At 43.5% G+C, this 17,974-nt stretch overlaps 1 protein-coding gene across 4 annotated transcripts in view; it reads left to right on the top strand.

Moving 5' to 3' along the window:
• Positions 1-2,994: 2,994 nt before the first annotated feature.
• Positions 2,995-17,974, top strand: part of ABCC5 (ATP binding cassette subfamily C member 5) — a 67,653-nt gene continuing 52,673 nt past the window's right edge. For 2 of the 4 annotated variants that reach the window (XM_036388941.2, XM_054515899.1), the window contains exons 1-4: positions 2,995-3,085; positions 4,267-4,441; positions 17,416-17,573; positions 17,819-17,974. In XM_036388941.2, coding sequence (XP_036244834.1) covers positions 4,313-4,441; positions 17,416-17,573; positions 17,819-17,974 — 443 coding nt within the window. In that variant the 5' untranslated portion in view covers positions 2,995-3,085; positions 4,267-4,312. Of the gene's footprint in view, positions 3,086-4,266; positions 4,442-17,412; positions 17,574-17,818 lie in introns of those variants that run through there. The other 2 variants (XM_036388940.2, XM_036388942.2) reach the window with 2 other exon arrangements.

The following is a 17,974-nucleotide window of genomic DNA, read 5'->3' as shown; positions in this document are numbered from 1 at the left end:
AGTATCTGCTCCAGTTCCCCAAAAGGCAGAAGCAGGTCCTCAGGTCCTCCAGGGAAGATGTAATAGGAGAGACAGGTGTTCATAGACCAACACTCCCACAAACTAAACCTTGGTTTTCCTGATCAATCTGGAGATGCTCCATTTTCTGCTCCAATGGCTCAAATAAATTTTTTTCAAGCATTGCTTTAGGTTTGTTGATGATGGCTGTTTTGGAGTGGAGGGAAGCAGCTCCTGGACACCTCTAAGAAAACGAATTGTCAGATGTTGCCTCCTCACCCTGGTCTGCAGGCCTTGGCTTTGAAGCTGCTGCTGGCTCTTTGGTTTGGCTCTGCTTTTCTTTTGCAGTCAGGTCTGATTACAGCAAATCCCAGATCTTGAATCAGGGCAAGTTTTAATACTGTACAGGCCTTGTTTATGTAACAGCTCCCATCCCTCAGGGATGAATCCAGGACTCGCAGCACTAAAAGCATTAGCTGCTGCCACTGGAGCTAAAGATGTAACTCCTCTGGCTGGTAGCACCAGTACATTTATAGCCTTTAGAACAAACACTGGAGGAGACTTGTGACACACTAAAAAGTGGGTTATGCCTACTTAAGCATTTCATCCCACCACTGTACTCAGGGAGAATGTACTCGTAGGGCCACAGGTGTGAAAACACTCCTGATGCTGCTGCCAGCCCACTGCCCTGAGCTAGTCTGAGTAGAGTGTACACATCATTACTTACCAGCAGTGTTCTACTAGCACTCATGTCCTCCCTTTTACTCTCAGACCTCCTCCAGCACTGGAGAAATGGAGGACAGAACAAGTGTAGGCAGGGCTCTGGCTCCCTTGGCTTAAACAACAGTCTCTGCTCATCTTTCTCAACTCATTTTGTAATGACTTTGGCATAATGGAGGTTTATATTCTTCTTCCTTTACAGGCATGTGATGCAGAGCCTTTGGGCTTCAACATGTCAGCAGCTCAAAAAACAGACAGCCACCTCCAAAAAGCAGCTCTGTTTGCCTCCACAGCCCAGGGCCCAAAGACATGCTCACACTCAGAACAACTTCAGGTCAACACCCAAAAATACCCATGATTCACCTTAAAGCTTTAACACAGCTTAATTTCCCCATCATTCATTCTTTGTCCTTTCTGTTTATGCTGTTTAACTACACAGCTCAGTATCTGGACATCTACTTACCCCTACATTCCAAAGTGTTTGGTGCAAACAAACATCAGTTTAATGACTGTTCAGGGATTTACTGTAAATTGCCTCCTGGCTTCCATCCTAAAATCCATATTTTGCTGGGACATAGCATTTATAAAGCATGAAGTGAACCTTGAGTGTCTTCCCCAACAAAATGCCAGTCCAGCCTGAAACTGCATGATTGTGATTGCGCACGATTCCCTTGTCTGGGGAAGAGATTGCAGAAAAATGCAGTAGTTACAGTTACATTTGTTCTTGGCTCCTGTATCTGAGCAAGGTATGTCTGTCTGTCAGTTTCCCTGTCCCAAAATGTTAAAAGCACCTGCAATAGAGCTGATTCTCATTTTTTCCAGAAATAGAGTCAGAGATCTGCAGGGTGTGTGACCATGTGTGTCAGGGAGCTCTACAGGGATTCTTTGGTACCTTAAGGCTGTCCTTGTTACTTGCACAGTGACACCTTTTACCTTTACCTCTGCCTTGGGGGCTTGGAGGGAATATTCTGGTCCACTTTTGTTTCCAGATTCCCATCTCCCTCATTTACCTGAGTTCATTTCAGCATTTCTATCAAATTGACTCTCACAAACATTCCTGACAGGGGAGCAAGGACTGCGGTGCAAACAGGCACTCGTTACATAAACCACTTAAATGAGACATCAGCCAAATCTGGCTGGTGGAAGGAGGATGTCAGCTGAGGACAGGGTATTTAAACGCAGCAGGGGAGAAGCTACAGCTCAGGGTTTGTTAAGGATATTTACAGCCCTTTGTGAGAGGAAACGAAGCTGTGTCCATCTCCTTCAGTGACTCCCCTGAGGCGGGGGCTGCACACCCTGTGTCACTCTTTAGGGCGAGCAGGGCTGCTGGCCCTCAGCCACCGCTATACAGGGACAGACACCGCAGCTTCCATCCCTTTCAGCCGCCAAAGCATGGCTGTGAAGGCCCTGGGACAAGTTCTCCGTCCTTTTAGGTGGTCTGAGGGAATTAGAAGGGCACAGCTGGGGCTTGGCAAGGGAGTCGTGCCCGGCTCCTTGGGGAGCGCGTCGCAGGCCTGCGGCACCGGCTGCGGGGGCACGGCCGCTGCGCACAGGAGCCGCTGCTGACCGCGGCCCCGGCCAAGGTTAAGCCCCAGATAAGGGCACGGAGCACTTTCCCCGGCCGAGGGGCTGCAGATAACCGGCAGTGAGTGACAGGCTGCTGCGAGCCGCGGGCCGGCTGGGAGAGGCGGACAGCGAGGCCGCAGCCGCCGCTGTGTCCGCCACACCGGGCAGCGCCCTGCGGCACCCCCGCTGCCGGGAGGGAATCGAGAAACCCCTCGTCCTCTCCAGCACCGAGCCAGCCCTTCGGCTCTGCGTGCGGTGTCCGAACAGAGCGGACCCCGATTCCTCCCACGGGCACTGGGTCGGTGGAGGGACCCGTCCTTCCCGCACTGCACGGTACAGCCCGGTACGGCACGGCTCAGCACGGTACTGCGTTGTGCTGCGTTACGTTACATTACACTGCACTGCATTGCATTGCGCTGCAGCCCTCCCGAGCGGCGAGGCGCGGTGCCCCGGTGCGCCCGCCCCGCCGCAGGGCCGCCCCGGCGGGCGGCGAACGTTCCAGACCCCCCACGCTGCGGCAGCGGCGGCGGGACGGGGCTGGGCGGGGCGCGGCGGGACGGGGGCGCGGCCAAACGGAGCCGGCCCGCGCGGGGCCTTGACGGAAATGTAGTTCATTATAAGCAGTGAGTGAGTGCCCAGGTCTGAGGGGTGGACTACATCTCCCGTGGGGCACCAGGAAGGAGCGGCCGCCGCAGCGCCCGCCCGCAGGCGCAGTGGGGACGCCGGAACCGCTATAAGCGGCGTTGTTTGGGTTCGCGGCCGCGGAGCGGAGAAGCTGCGGCGGGGCTGTCGGCGGGCGGAGGTGAGTGCGGCTGGTACTGGAGACGGGCGAGCCTTGTTGTGGTGAGGGGGGCGGCTTTGCTGTCCCCTCTCCTGTCAGGAGCCCGGCCGAGCAGCCCCTTCTCCTCGCCCCCGGTGAAGGGGCTGCGCGGTGCTCTGTCCCGCCCCGGCTGCAGCCGGGCGCACCTGTCCCTGGGCGGGGCGGCTCCCGTGCTTACGGCAGTGCGGCGGAGACACGGGGGAGCCGGGAAAGAAGAGCGGAGGGGGGCTCCCCCCGGGCTGCTGGGGGGTGACCTGCCGGGGGGGCTGTCCCGCATCCCCGCCGCGGGCGGGGCGCGGAACCCGCGGGTGCAGCATCCCTACCCCGCGGTGCTCTCGGCGGGGATGCTGCAGCGGCGGAGCCCTGGTAGCCCCGCGCAGCCCGGCAGAGCCGCTGGTGCAGTCTGACCAGCGTAGCGCAGCCAGGCGTCTCCCATCGCCTTAGTTGCTGGCGGGTGGCAGAATGCGATAAAGCTGAGTTATAAAACAGGGTCTCGCAGAGTGAGCGATTTTTGTCTTCCAGACTCTGATTCTCCTTCTGACCTTTCAGTGCAGTTTGATAGACTGGGTGGAAACCTGCAGCACTGAAGGTGTGACTCATTCCTGTGCATGTCTGCACTTAATTATAGCTCAAGCCTATGGAGTAAGCGAGCAATGCTATGGAGAACGGACACAGTTTTCTCCAGAGTGTTTCTACTGACTAATGTTATTACGTGATCTCTCCAGAGAGATTGGTTTTGCAAAACTTTTGTACCAATAAATTATTGTATATATGCAATTTCAAACTCTTTACAAAAGATTTTGGGGATTTGGTCTTCCCAGGCAAGTTTCTCACGGTTTCAGCTAAATGCTGTAGCTATTGCTTTAATCTGTCAGATTGCATAATTGTATTTCAGAGATCTAAGGGAGGAACTATGACAGCACTCTAGTGCATTGAGGATCATTGTACTATTTGATTACCTCAGGGTATGTTTAAACTAGTTCATGAGAAGTTAGTCTTGCATGGACTTTGAAAGCCACGTTATTACGGCACTGTTGTAATATAACTCATTTACTATTGTGTATTGATTTTGATTCTGAAAATTAACTTTAAAAATAGGTGACTAAAAGTAACTGGTGTATTGGGCACGGCACATAACGAAGGGGAATTTAATTATTTTTCAGATACTTGAGGTGACGGTACACGTGTAAACCCTGGCGTTTACAGAAGATGAAAGACATCGACATAGGAAAAGAGTACATTATACCCAGTCCTGGGTATAGGAGTGTGAGGGAGAGAGCTGACTCGGTGCAGCATGAAGAGCAGGAAGAGCCTAATTTTCAGCATTCTAAACTTAAGGTCAGTTTCTTTTTCATTGTTTATTTTGCAGTCTTTATGCTTATTAAATTGCATGCAGCAGCCTTTTTGCTGTGCCAGCTGTATATAGATTTGCTGCATTGAAGGTCAGTAATGAGTATTGCCTATTGTGTGGAAGAGGTCATTCCAAAGGGTGCTGTAGCTATTTTGATAACAGGTCTTAGCACTTACTAAGCATTTTTCACTTTTAAATGTGACTTTTCAGTACCATCTGAGCAAAACTTTTTTCTAGTATTCAGCTATTGATGTGAATCAAGGAAATTTTTTAAACCTTTGTGTTTTAGAGAATCATTACAACCAAGGAGGAGCAGTGAAGCACTCGGCACAAATCATGCACCATTCAGTGTTGGCAGCTGAAAAAACTCTTAATCATGCCATGGTTGTTTCAAGGATTAATTTTCTAAAACAGATGTCTAGCTTGCTCTAGTAGCTTGACTTTTTTACTTTTCCCCTCAGATGAAAGTAATTATTACTGAAAACTTCCTTGAACATCTGTGTATTTAACATGGTGAGGTATCATCATAATTCTAGTTTATTTTGAGAGCTGGGTCTTGAAATAACCACTGGCTTGGAGCTAGCCTGTAATTGTTCAGAGCTTCTAATTTTTAAAGCTTGTTTTCACTGGGAAGAGTGCATATACTACCAAGTGCTATAAGGAAAAAAGGCTCAGAGAAATGGAAACACCCATGCTGATGAAAGATATGGTCAGAAACTAATAACCTCTGCCAGCTGAAGAAGGTTAAATATTTTCCAGTGCTAGCATTCAGAGCAGCTAATATTTTCTTGCATATCCTGTTTTTGACCTTTTCTGAAATACTCCAAGGACTGATATATATGTATACACACTGTAGATTTTTCTCAAGACAAACAAATAAAGTTAATAGTGCTTCTGTCTGATTTTCACAATGATGAGTTCCTTGCAGATGTGCTGCTGGTCATTCCACATAGATTGCCTGTGAGAGGGTTGGAAATAGGGGAACTTGCCATATTTGTACGGAGCAATTGTGAAGACCTCTAAAGAGGCTTAATCTTTGCTGTGTTACAGTAGCTGCTGAGATACTCTGTATTTCAGCTTCCCTTGTTTCAGTGGGTTTGAGGGTTTCCCAGGGCTGCTCTGCTGACTGGGATTGGAGAGCTGAGCTCTGCAGCAGCTGAGTGCAGCCTGCAGGCCCTGCAGCTCGGGTGTCCCCACAGGCTCTATGACTCAGCAAGTGCTGCTGCCGTGTTCAGCAAGGTGGTGTCTGATTGCATTACAGCAGGCACTGGTGCACAGCCGAGCCCTCGAGTCACCCTGTGGGTTTTTAACGGCTTTTTGCATGTTGATGTCATGGGCTTGCCACCCACCCTACCCTGTCCGGTAGCAAATCTGCTCTGTCAAATTACTGGTGACAACAGTGATGCCATTGGTGGGCAGCCCTGTTTCCTGACCAGTGGCAGTGGAGTTCAGCAGTAATCATTGCATGTTATCTCTCCCTTTTGGTCTGCATCATCTAATCAGGATTTAACTTTTAAAGGAAACCATCCTTATCTTACCTGTGAATTTTTAACTAAATGAAATCATGAAACCAGCATATTTGTGGGTATTTTTATTTTTTTTATTCCTTTTTTTTTTCTTTTGTGGAGACTGAAAGTAAGCCAAATCCTGCATGTCTGTACAGCCTGACATGAAAATCTCTAACTTTGAGGCAGCTTCAGGTCAGCTTCTCTGTTACTGGTCTTTTTTACCCTTCTACCCCTACCATTTGATATGCTGCCTATGACTACAGGGTAGCACACACAGATCATTGATTGCAAAACAGGGGTGTTGCAGACATCTTTTCATTAAAATCCTTTCATTAGGATTTTTTCTGCTGAGAAGTTTCAGCAACAAGATGTAAACAATGGTTATCTGCTGCTGTGGAATGCAACAGGTCCATCTGTGATTGGCCCATCTTGGATGTTTATAATTAATGGTCAATCAAGGCCGAGCTATCTCAGACAGAGTCTGAGAGAGCTGCCTTTTGTTATCATTCTTTTCTATTCTATTCTTAGCTAGCCTTCTGAGGAAACCTTTCCTTCTATTCTTTTAGTATAATGTTATACATATATATATCGTAAAATAATAAATCAAGCCTTCTGAACATGGAGTCAACATTCTCGTCTCTTGCCTCATCCAAGAACCCCTGTGAACACTGTCACACATGGGTTCTGTAAACTTGTGATTAGTGGTGTAAGAGAAGGGCTTACCCAAGCTCATACATTGAACTTTATCTTGTTTGTTCTCTTTGAGTAGAAGAATGAACTAAATTTGTTTTGCTAACGGCATCTTGTGGTTCTGATAGGATTCCCACTTTACTTGGCAGTTATCTTGTTCAGTATGCCAAGGTTGTGTTAATTTCTAGCTCAGACATTGGTACCATTTTTGTTTTGCTAGCCTTGCAGCTCGAGTGTATATAGTCCACAGACACAAACAGCTCTGAATTTGTTGCTACATGTCAGTGAGATTAAATCCTGCTTGCTTGCAGAATACTAAGGTTAAGTAAAAGGAGAGGTATTCATAACACCTTATCTAAGGTAGGCATTCATGTTTGTGTACCAAGTTTTTCCTTTTCTAGTTGAAACAAGCTCTGGTTTCAGCAGCATACTTGGCTTAGGGAAGAGCAAAGACTTCCTTTTCATAAGGCTGAGCTTTGTCTGTTTGGTAAAGCACTTTCCCTCTGCATGTAAGGAAATGGTAGAAGCTGTGAAGAAAATGGTGTTTCAAGGGAAGAGAAGGAACTCTGTCCTTTGCTACTGTATCTTTTATGGAACCTGGATTGGATTAGATGCCTAAATTGACTTGGCACAGCTGGTGATAGAACACAACAGAGGGCTGATGTGATGAGGAAGGGTAGGACCACAGCAGTTCAGATACAGGGCTAAGCTCTAGTGGAACTCTCTTACTTGGACAATAGAGTCCAGTGTACCATCAGTAGAGATGTTGTGACTCTCAAATTTCTTGTAGAAAATCTGTCTCAGGATTTTCTGAGTGACCAGAAAATGACTAAGCTGTAAGCATGATCTGTATTGCCAGGAACAAGCTGCAAGCAGATGTAGTCTGTTATTTCACCACTAACTTCAGATCTTTGTGGAATACAAGCTTAAGGCTGCTTTGCAGCAGACTTTCACTGCATGAGGTGGCCTTCTTGCTAACATGGTGCACCCTTTTAGGGTGAGGTACAATCCTCTGTGCTCTGGGGACAGTAGTCAGGGGCCACTGGTTCGTGGCCAGTGGTGATGACTGCTTCTGGCAGGGCTACAAGTACATTTGGCTGATCAATAATATGACTCATTGGGGTTTTTTGTTGCCTATATTGCTGCATTTTCTGTATCCTTCTTACCTTGAAGCAGACAAGTCTAGTTGATTTTCTGATCATGATCTTTATAGGTGAAAGACCTGTTTTACCATTGAGCCAAGGTCCCAGAGTTTTTTTGTGTGCTTCTTCTTTGCATTGCAAAAGATTATATTCAGCTTTCCATTTTCTGTCCTGAAACCTCCATTCTTGTGTTTATTTCTAGCTGAAAGGATGCTGGATGCTACCACAAGTGTGTTCATGACAATAGTGAAAAAGAACTTGCAGTTCTTTCCTTAGAAGCTTAAATGCTGCTTGGTCACAGCTTGAAAGATCACATCTCTGAAAGACAGGAGCTTTTCAAATAGGCTTCCTGGAATCATAATTGAAATAATTCTGCAGTATAAGTAGGTCTAATCCAACATTTCCTGGTACTTAATGGGAATGTTGCTATAGAAATATGGACCTTTGAAATAGGCACTTGGGGACTGAAATTCAAGAAAAAAATTATTCAGCTTGTGAATACATATATTCACCTCATGAATAAGTGTTTGCAGTGTGTTCTGATAACAATTGATTTTTAAGTCTTTGGAGACCTTAATGTATCTTACAAAAGACTCTGAACTACATGTTCCCCCTGCATAGTACCATACTAATTGGGCTTATTTTTTGTGGGGACATGCCTCTGCTGGAGAGCTTGTAGGTGTGCTTGCTGCCTAGCACTACAGTGAGTGGTCTTTATCTGTAAAAGCTGTTACATGACCAGTGAGTAATAATTAATGTTTTGAAATATTGATTTGTACTTAAACCTTTAGGACTTTCTGTTTTCAGAATGTGCCTGTGCCTTTCAACTTGCAGCTACAGTAATTGTATGTAGTTTTTCTCATGGAAGCAGTGGATTCTGGGGAGGACAGACCCCGCTGTCCATTAAATATGCTATAAAATGACAGATGAGGAAGAGAAGTAATTTATTTTTGAAGTGCTTTTGGAATAAGCCTGTCTCAAATGTAGATTTTGTTTATTTGATGGAATAGCAAGCAATGAATTTAGCTTTCCTACCCCATTACAGTTACAATAGAGGAGGATATGAGAACAAGCTGCTTCTGCAGTATACAGAGCTTATGAGAACTCAGTTCTTGGAATTCAACTTCCCACGTTAATGATGCTACAGCACTTATTTACAAATTGTACTCCAAGCTGTAGTTGGTTCTGGCTGGAATGTACTGTTCAGGACTAAGTTCTTGCTGCTGAAGGATAATGACTGCATCTGTGATGAATCTCAAGTGCAAATTGCTGTGTTTCAAGGCACCAGGCAGGGGAACTGTAGAGATCACTTCAAACATGCAGGAAATGTGTTGCTAACTTTAGCTATCAGAAGCCCTACTAATATTCTTGTCCTTACCTTGATCTCTTGTTTTTCAGGTTTGTTTCTGACATCTTTTGCCCAAGACAACAGGGAATATGATCAGAACTTGTTGGAACTGATGTAAATCCTTCAAGCACTGATAGCTTTGAAGTGATTTATCACTGAGTATTTAAATAGATCATTTCTGCCTCAACCTCTCTGAAGCATCCGAGTGTCTGAGTCAACTGAACAACAGGTTAAAAATAGGGGTGTGAGTGTAGCCTGGGTGCTTCTGCCTGTGCCCTCCATGCTTAGAGCAGTCCTAGACAGCTTAACTATAAACTGCTACTTGTAGCTGAAGCTGCTGGATGTGTCTACATTTTTTCAGATGATTGCATATTTTCATAACCAAGTAAACATTTCTTTACTTTTTCAAGTCAAATGAAAGCAAAATGTTAAAATCTGATTTTTTTTTGCAGCAGCAGTTCTCTTATCTTTGAGAACTTTGCACACAATCAGACAGAAGCAAACATTGGTGGTGCTTTCTAAAAATACATTAATTCCACGATATCCCCAAAGAACTGAACATATTGGTTACAATCATGTTTTGTTGTTTTACCATTGAACTTCTGCTAGTCAAGCAGTCACTGACACAGTAATCACAGAATCAAGTGATTGTCAAGGATCACTTGATAGAAGATCCTAGAATTGTTTGGTGTATGCTTTAGGATGACCCTCTAACCACACTGTAGAGGGGGTGTCTCTACCTTGTCCTCCATGCCTAGATGCACATATCACCATCAGAGAAAGGAGCATATCCAAAGGCAGTCATGTATCAAAAGTTTACCTGACACTTGGAGGGGGGTTTATGGTGTCAGAGAAGCCTTCCACTTAACAGCAGGAGCAAAAAGGTGAGGTCTGTGACTGGGCAGAGACATTTTCTAGAGGAACATTGATATTCTGGGTAATTCTCAGCTTCCATTGGAACTTGACTGCCTTCCTTGGTGCACAGCCATCTTCTTTCCATGTCTTAGCCACATCATAAAACCTCAGCTCTGACCACATGCTGGTATTGTCTTTGACTACTGTGGGTTGCTGTTCCTTTGTTCAAAGCAGATTTCTAAATCAGCATGCTTGTGACCAGGAGTGTGTAAGGAGTAGTTTAGCTATCAGTGAAGGAAATCTTGCAGTGTCTTTTCCATTGTGGTATTCTATATTAGTGCTGCAGACATTCTGCTCTATGGCTGCTTCAGAAACTCAGTGTACAGCTATAATGTGTTCCCAGAAATATTCACTGCATCTATCGCAAACTATTGGTGACCTCAGCTTGGAGCAACTTAAAACTTACATATAGATGGGGGGTTCTGATATCTTGGGACACTGGGATGGTTATTAGGTTTTGAAAGTTTGTATCCTAGTGATAAGAAATAGTCAGTTGTGCTCTGAACCACAGACGGCAAACAAGCTGTTCCACAAACAAAATCTGTGTTTCAGTTGTTTTTGAGGATGAAGGTTAATGAATTTCAAAGTCAACATGTTTAGAACCCTGAGATATTTGAGTCACCTAGTTTACTGTTTGCTTTTGGAAGCGTGTGTTGGTGCAGGAAGGTGAGCTCAATACAAGATTGTTGTATTAGGCTTGGTAAATGCTGTGGTGTCAAGGCTTCTGCTGTCACTGGTTGGTGATTCCACTCAATAGGAGTTGAAGTTCACAGCCTCCCTGGATGCTCCAGGTGGTGTACAAAATTCTCTTGTGTAGCTTCTATTTGTGACCTGGCTTAGGCATGGCCTGAATAAAGATTGCTACTGAAGAACACCCCCAGCATATGGCAGGGTGTTGGGGTGGTTCAGGAGAGCAGAGCTTACCTGGGCAAGGCAGGAGCCCAATTCTCAGCCTGTGCTGTGCTAGGTTGATCTGCTTAGTGAGGAGTTGGTTTCCCATTTTTGTAGGCAGAGACATGTGGGGTGCCAATTCTAAAGCTGGTTATATCCAATTCCACAGGAGTCTGCTGTCACTGTGTATGAGCTGTATAGCTCCAGTGCTGGATGATCAATGTGCAGTCTTAGTTCTGAATGAATCCTAGAACCTTTGCTTACAAGGTCACGAATACTGGTTTTAATGCAAAAGAAAAGACAGGAATTAATGGATTCCACAAGCCTAAGCACATGCATAGCTGCTTATCAGTGCCTTCATAGCAGCTACAGTTGCAAAATCCTAAAATGAACACTTCATGCCAAACTCTGTATTTTTTGGATTGCAGGAATAAGTGGATTTGCTAGGAAAGAGTTGAGAACATCTCACCTCAAAGCTGATGCTGTCCAGAATTCAAGGGCAAGATAAAATAAGAAATATTCCTGTAAGAAGCCGTTGGTTATACCTGTCCTCACCGAGGACAGGTGATTCTGTGGTTTCTGTGCCTTAAGTGAAAGTGTTCAATATATGTGACTAAAATACTCAGGCTTACCACATGTACATAGCCTGACCTTGTTTGGCTACAGAGTCTTGATATCAGTACCAAGCGGTATTGGGAAACTTCTGCTTTAATCTGAGGATGCATAAACTCAGGCTAGCTTTGAAACCATGACTCCAGTGTTAATACAACTTCTGCTAATCCTGGCCCGGGAAAGTAACAACGGATCTGATGTAATCAAGTCACATGTAACTCTGTTAAAGTGGGCTCCAAGCTTTTCTATCTCTGAACTGTTGTGGTAAATCAGAATATGTTTCTCAACAGTTAATTTGTATCTTTTAAGAGAAATATGGCACAGCTGTACTTATTCCTGGATTTGGCTATGTGTTTGGTGCTGTGAGGAGCTGTTCTTCTGGGTAGCAGAAGCTGGGAAGGCAGCAGAAATGTGAGATTTTATTTATACTTCCCTTTTCAGAAGGTTGAAGGAAATGGAGTCTCTGACTTCTTGATCTGATTCTTTTATGGCAAGTAACCATAATTTCTAAGCATCTGACACTGTCTGATGGTCTCACCTTGGTGCTGTGTGAATGCAGCTGTGCTGTCTGTACTTTGCAATCAATGTGTGCAGGTCCCTAAAGGATCAATGCCTCCTTCCTGACTCCACTGTCTCTGATCTAGCCCAGTGCCTGCTCCTTGTTGCCCCAGCATCAGGGAGACAGCTGGTATGGGTGGATGATACACCAAACTAGTCTTAAATAGGCTCATGTTTTAATCAGGCAGGGTATTATAAAGTATCCTAGCTACAGAGAAGGCTGAGAGCCTAATGCTGCAAATCCCCTTGTTAATATTTTTATAGATTGTGTACTGCATCAAATCCAGTGAAAGGAGAAGAGATTGTCTTAGTAGACCATAAAGTTCATAGTGCATTGCTGTTCACCAAGCAGCTGCAGACTTGACAATGTTTGGACTTGCAAAACTCTTTGATTTTCAGATGCTCTGGGGTTTGATGACTTGCAGTCTGGACAATGCTATAGGGGTTGCCTGTGCTACCTGCAAAAGCAGTGTATATACCCCTTACTCCTTTCTAGTGGGAGTATTCTTGGACCCAGAGGAATTTCTGGGAAGAATGTAATTACAATTCAGGGAATCTTTTCCTAGACTCTCATTTTATTTCAGTTGTACTTAAGCTGAATGGAACAGTTGGTTCTTTTCTTCCCTTCCCCAGCCCTTGTATACAAGCTAATCACTAATCTTGTTTTGTAACACCAGTCTTTTAATGAAGTCTTTAAATATTTTTAAATTGCTCTTCATCCTGGAGTTGTAATATGGCGAATGCTTTAAGCTCTGAGCAGAGCTGGTGATGATGGAATTATTTCTCATCACATGCCCACCTAGTTCTGAGCTCTGCTCTTCTGGTCTCTAGGTTTCCCATTTGCCTCTCCTTGCTGGGAACTTTAGAGGCATGAGGAAGCCTGCTGAGCTCTGGCTGCTAAATGCAAGGGGTAGGAGTTCTGTTCTGCAGTGTTGCCAGCTCAGAGACCTTTACAACTTAAATCAAACAATTTTAACTCTAATAATAATTCAACCACAGTAGCTTTAGTATTCTATGTCAGCTGCAAGGATTTTTAATAAAGTAGTTACAGGTCTGTTCTAGTTTCCTGTCAGCTGCTGGTAGGACCAGAAGAGATGCAGCTTCTTCCCTGCTGTGATTTGAGCCCTGGAAGATGTTCTTCCTTGGGGAAGAAGGGACAAAGCTCTTTGAGGGGTTTAGGCTGTATGCACACATCAGATTCTTCCTCTGCAAGATGAGTAAGGGATGGAAAAATCTGTTTTGCTTTGCCTCCAGTCTTGTCTGGCTTTGCAGTTGTGTGATGTTACAGTTGTCAAACCAATAATTGCTACCTTCTTTTAAATAGGAGATTGTTATAGGACTGTGTGAAAGGCTAGAATCTCCCTGAGTGGCTTTTTCCTTCCCACCTACATGACAGCTGCTTCCTTTTTCTTTACCTGTTCCCATCCTCAGATGCCCATGTTGCCTGCTTAGCACATTTTCAGAAGAGTGCAAGTTCACATATTTGAGTTTATTTGCCTTTCTGAGTATGTTTCCTCTTGCCATTCTTGCTTCTTATGGAACTTCTGACATCATGTGTATATGACAGCTTTGTAGCTTGGCTCCTAAATTTCCTGCATTTTCATGACCTTGGATTGTGGATTTGCTATGTCTGTCTCTAATTTAATGAGAAATAGTTTCCCCTTGCCCCTAAACCACTAATTTTCCTCACATCACTCAGGCTTTCTGTCATATGTCTTGAGCCAACCATGTAATCTTTGACTCTCATTACCTTATGTGCTTTCCATTGCTATGACCAATTTCCTGACAAGGAATTTATGCCAACAGGTGCTTGTATGGTTTTGTTGTGTTCCTAAGCTGTAGAAAGTCAGATGGGGCAGGTGTGCTCTGTGGTAACAGCACCAACTGTGCTTCTCTTTCTCTGCCCCTCTGTGACCCACCCATGAAGGAAGATCATGTGTGCAGTGATGCTTCCTTGGAGCTCACCCCACTCTTGGGAATTGCCCCAAGATTAAAAGTTTAACTGTTTTCTTAATCTGTTAATTCTTACAGTCATCTATTGAATTGTATCAGCCTGTACTCAGGTGTGTCAGGGCTTCATGGCCTGTGGAGTGCAGAACTATTATGCTCTGTTTGGAGATCCCTATGGCTGCAGAAAATGTATTTGGTGTCCACCAGCTGTTAAAAAGATGCTGGATCAATGATTGTTCTTGCCTGCTGTCACGTGTTTAGTAAGCCATGATATGCTTATCCTATGTGAGTTTATTTCTCCAGTGTTTAGTCCATTTATGCATTTGAACCTTACAGTATCCCATGATAGAGACTTCCAAATTTAAGTGTGCCTTGTTCTTTTGTTTTAAGTTCGTGGTCACTCTCTAGTTCTCTTTCTTCAGGCTTTATGTACCACTCAAATAGCTGTTTCTTTACTCCTTTTATCTATCCAGCTGAAAAATCTTAAGTTTATGCTATTCCAAGCCCCATTGTTATTACTGCTCAAGGAAAGCAAGTTTAATACCCTTTTTGAACGGAAGTGACAAGGGGCATAGTCTGGTGTTCAAAAAGGATGCAAACCCTAGGGTTTTTTAAGTGTTATGGTAATGTTTTCTACTTTATCCTTTGTGTCTTTTGTAATAATTCTTCTTTTTTTTTTACCTTTTGTTGGTGCTGAGTAGTCACCTGCTGTTTCTCAATACACATCTGATTGAATCTTCCTCTTCCAGTTAGCAATGTCTGATTTAGACTTGTTTTGTTTCTGTGAGCATTTCTTTGAGTTATCAGTACCATGTTATATCACTCATTTAATTGCTTGTTTCAGCATATTAATAAGTTGATGAATTAGAAAAAGTGCATTTTAATTTATTTTTCACGTTTATTAGACATTTATTTTGATAGCAAAGCTGGGGCCTGTTGTAGCACATTAGTAAAGACTCAAGGCATTGGTTTCCAAGAAAACTGTGCACACATGCAGGCAATCAGAAAACCTAATCAGAAACCTAAATTAGGTGTTGAGGTTGTTTTGTTTTTTTTACTTCAGTCTTTTGTTCCTGAAGTGCATTGTAGAACAACTTAGGAGCCTCACTTCTTCCTGATAAACTGCTTTGAAGATTTTCTAATCTTCAAAGAACTACACAGAACTGTGGAGTTGTTCTTAAATCTTAATTGTACAGTGATGTGGTGCATTTCTTTCTTGATTGTCAAATCCCACATGTAAGACTATCTCACCAAGATGGAGATGAGCAGTGCTCTCAGTGAGGGGTTTGTGCTTGTATTTGTCTCTATGGCAAGACATTATAAAGGCAGTGCCCTTGTCTTTATCAATGCAGCTTTTCCACATTTGCTGAGAGAACTCTTGAGCCACTCTGAAGAGTTTAATTATTGTTCACAGTGATTGTTTATGAATATTATCTTTGGACTGCCTGAACCCCTTGCAATTTGTGCTTGCTTATTAAAAAGCTATTCTTATTTCTGAGTGGGTGAAAACCTATTTTCATGCTCATCAACATAGTGTTTTCTGTTTTGGAAGAGTTTTTTTTTTTACTTATAGGCACTTTTTTCGTGTGCTCTGAAAAGCAATGTTTATACAACTAGTTTATGGCATCACTTAGAAACAAGTGTGTTATCAGCAACAAGATGTTTGGGCAGTTCTGCCCCAGGCCTCTTGTGGGAGTAACACAACCAACCAGTTAAAAATTCCTCTGCTGTATCCAGAAATGAGGTGGTGCAGAACTCTTCCCTGCTATTAACTCCTTTGGGATGTTTATGGCAGGTCCCTTATTAATGCTGATTTGCATAGGTTTAGTAAGGCGGTGTTGCCTTAGTGAGTCAGTAATTTTATATAAATTGAGTGAGAAGTCTTTTAATTCAGATTTCAAGTACTGTGTATTTTTGAGTCACTCCATGTGTCATAAGGTTTTAATGTTCTTTTGTTTTCATGTTATTCGGCTATCTTTTGTTCCCATAGCTTTAGGTGATAGCTTAGCAAATATGTTTTTTGAGATAGAACCACGGATTGTTGACACCATACTTAGGCACTATTCAGTAATTTGGTTAAGTAAATAAAGGACAGATTAATGACATTTTCAGTTTCCTGTTCTCATCCTTCTCATGGGTGGAAACAGTGTCTTAGTGTGCTATACTATTACATGTTAACATAGTACAAAGACCATGATAAATGGTGACACTTCCAGAAACAATTACAAGGCTTGGAAGTCAGAAACCAAGTGCTTGCATTTCGTGTTTGCTGGAGGCTTCAATGCATCACAGTTGATTCTTTTGAAGGAAACAAGCTAACTTGGCTCTGATAGGTCAACTAATAAAGGTAGAATCATAGTATCTTTGTAAGACCTTCAGGAAGATTTTTCTCTCAGATTTTTTTTTTTCTACAAGTTAGCTCATTTGCAATAAACTGGATACAAGCAGGTAACATGGTCCTGCAATAAATGGCACATGAAGTTAACAGAACCAGTCAAGGGCCCTCTGCCAGTACAGATAACAGGCTCTTTTCCTTATGTACTTTTGCCACGTCTGGCTGCTCATCAAAACATTTGTTTGAACTTTGCAACATTTTGACTATCCTGTATCACCGCTGTTTCTCCTCTTGGATTAGCATTTAAGTCTGCCTTTCCCTGGGGCTGTGGAAACCCTCCCCGAGATAAGGCTTGCCTTTTAAGTAAGTGGCTGTTACCAAAGTTGCTGAGCCATTGAGAAACTGTGCCTGGGAGCAGAGAAAATTGTCATTTTTGTTACATTTAGATTAGGGAAAAAGTGAAAAAACAGGAAACATGATAAAAGTAAGTACAATTCTACTTAGTGCATATTTGGTTTTTTTAATTTAATCTAAAGTGTTTTTGAAGAAGGGACTTTAGTAGAATTCTGAAAATACTTTGTATTTTCTGTGGATAAGAATATCTAAATTATACTAAGAGGATGTAAATTCATCAAGAAAATGTCTTAATTTCACTGCATAAGCCAGTCATTGATTTCCTGAACTGATGTCATAGGTACTTGATGTTGTAATCTTTCTCTATCGTATTTCCTGTGGCAGGATTAGTCTGGTCTATCCATTTATCCTTTGAATGCACAGGTGCAATACTGGTACTGATTTGTTCTACAAATGCAGCAGTCTAACACAGATCTAGAACCTGTGCCTTCCATGGCTTTGCTGCCAGGATGAAGCCTGTGGTCTAAGACATTGAAATGACTGTGATTGTTGCACAATAATTTGCAGAAGAAAGAGGTGCAAAATTGCTGGAGATGGGAGTCATGGACTTCAAATGTAGTTTTGAAGTCTGAATCTGTTGTCTTTCTTGTAAAAGCAGATTGAATGCCAGGATGCCTTGGAAGCAGCAGCTCGGGCAGAGGGCCTGCCACTGGACATCTCTGTGCATTCCCAGCTGAGAATGCTGGATGAAGAGCATCACAAGGGCAAATACCACCATGGTCTGAATGCACTGAAACCCATACGGACCACTTCCAAGTACGTCTTTAGGCTACCACAGAACTCATACAGCATTTGCTTTTCAAACCAGTGACAAAGCAGAATTGCAGATGTAGGTCTGCTGACTGGTACTGGAAACATCAGAATTTGTTTAGCAAGTGTGGCTGGCATGGACCATTTGGTACTCTGAGTGCTTTCAATGAGAGGAGGCTTTGTTTTTCTTGAAGATTGACATTTCCTGTTTCCTTTTTCATTTGTTTGTGATTTTTCTTTAATTCTTTTAGACACCAGCACCCGGTTGATAATGCTGGGCTTTTTTCCTCCATGACCTTCTCCTGGCTCACACCTTTGGCCCACAGAGCATACAAGAAAGGGGAATTGTTTATGGATGATGTATGGTCTTTATCAAGGCATGAGTCTTCAGATGTCAACTGCAGAAG

This window comes from Molothrus ater, chromosome 10 (genome assembly GCF_012460135.2).
Source record: "Molothrus ater isolate BHLD 08-10-18 breed brown headed cowbird chromosome 10, BPBGC_Mater_1.1, whole genome shotgun sequence".
Taxonomy (NCBI): Eukaryota; Metazoa; Chordata; class Aves; order Passeriformes; family Icteridae; genus Molothrus; species Molothrus ater.
This window is presented reverse-complemented; position numbering and strand designations above follow the sequence as displayed.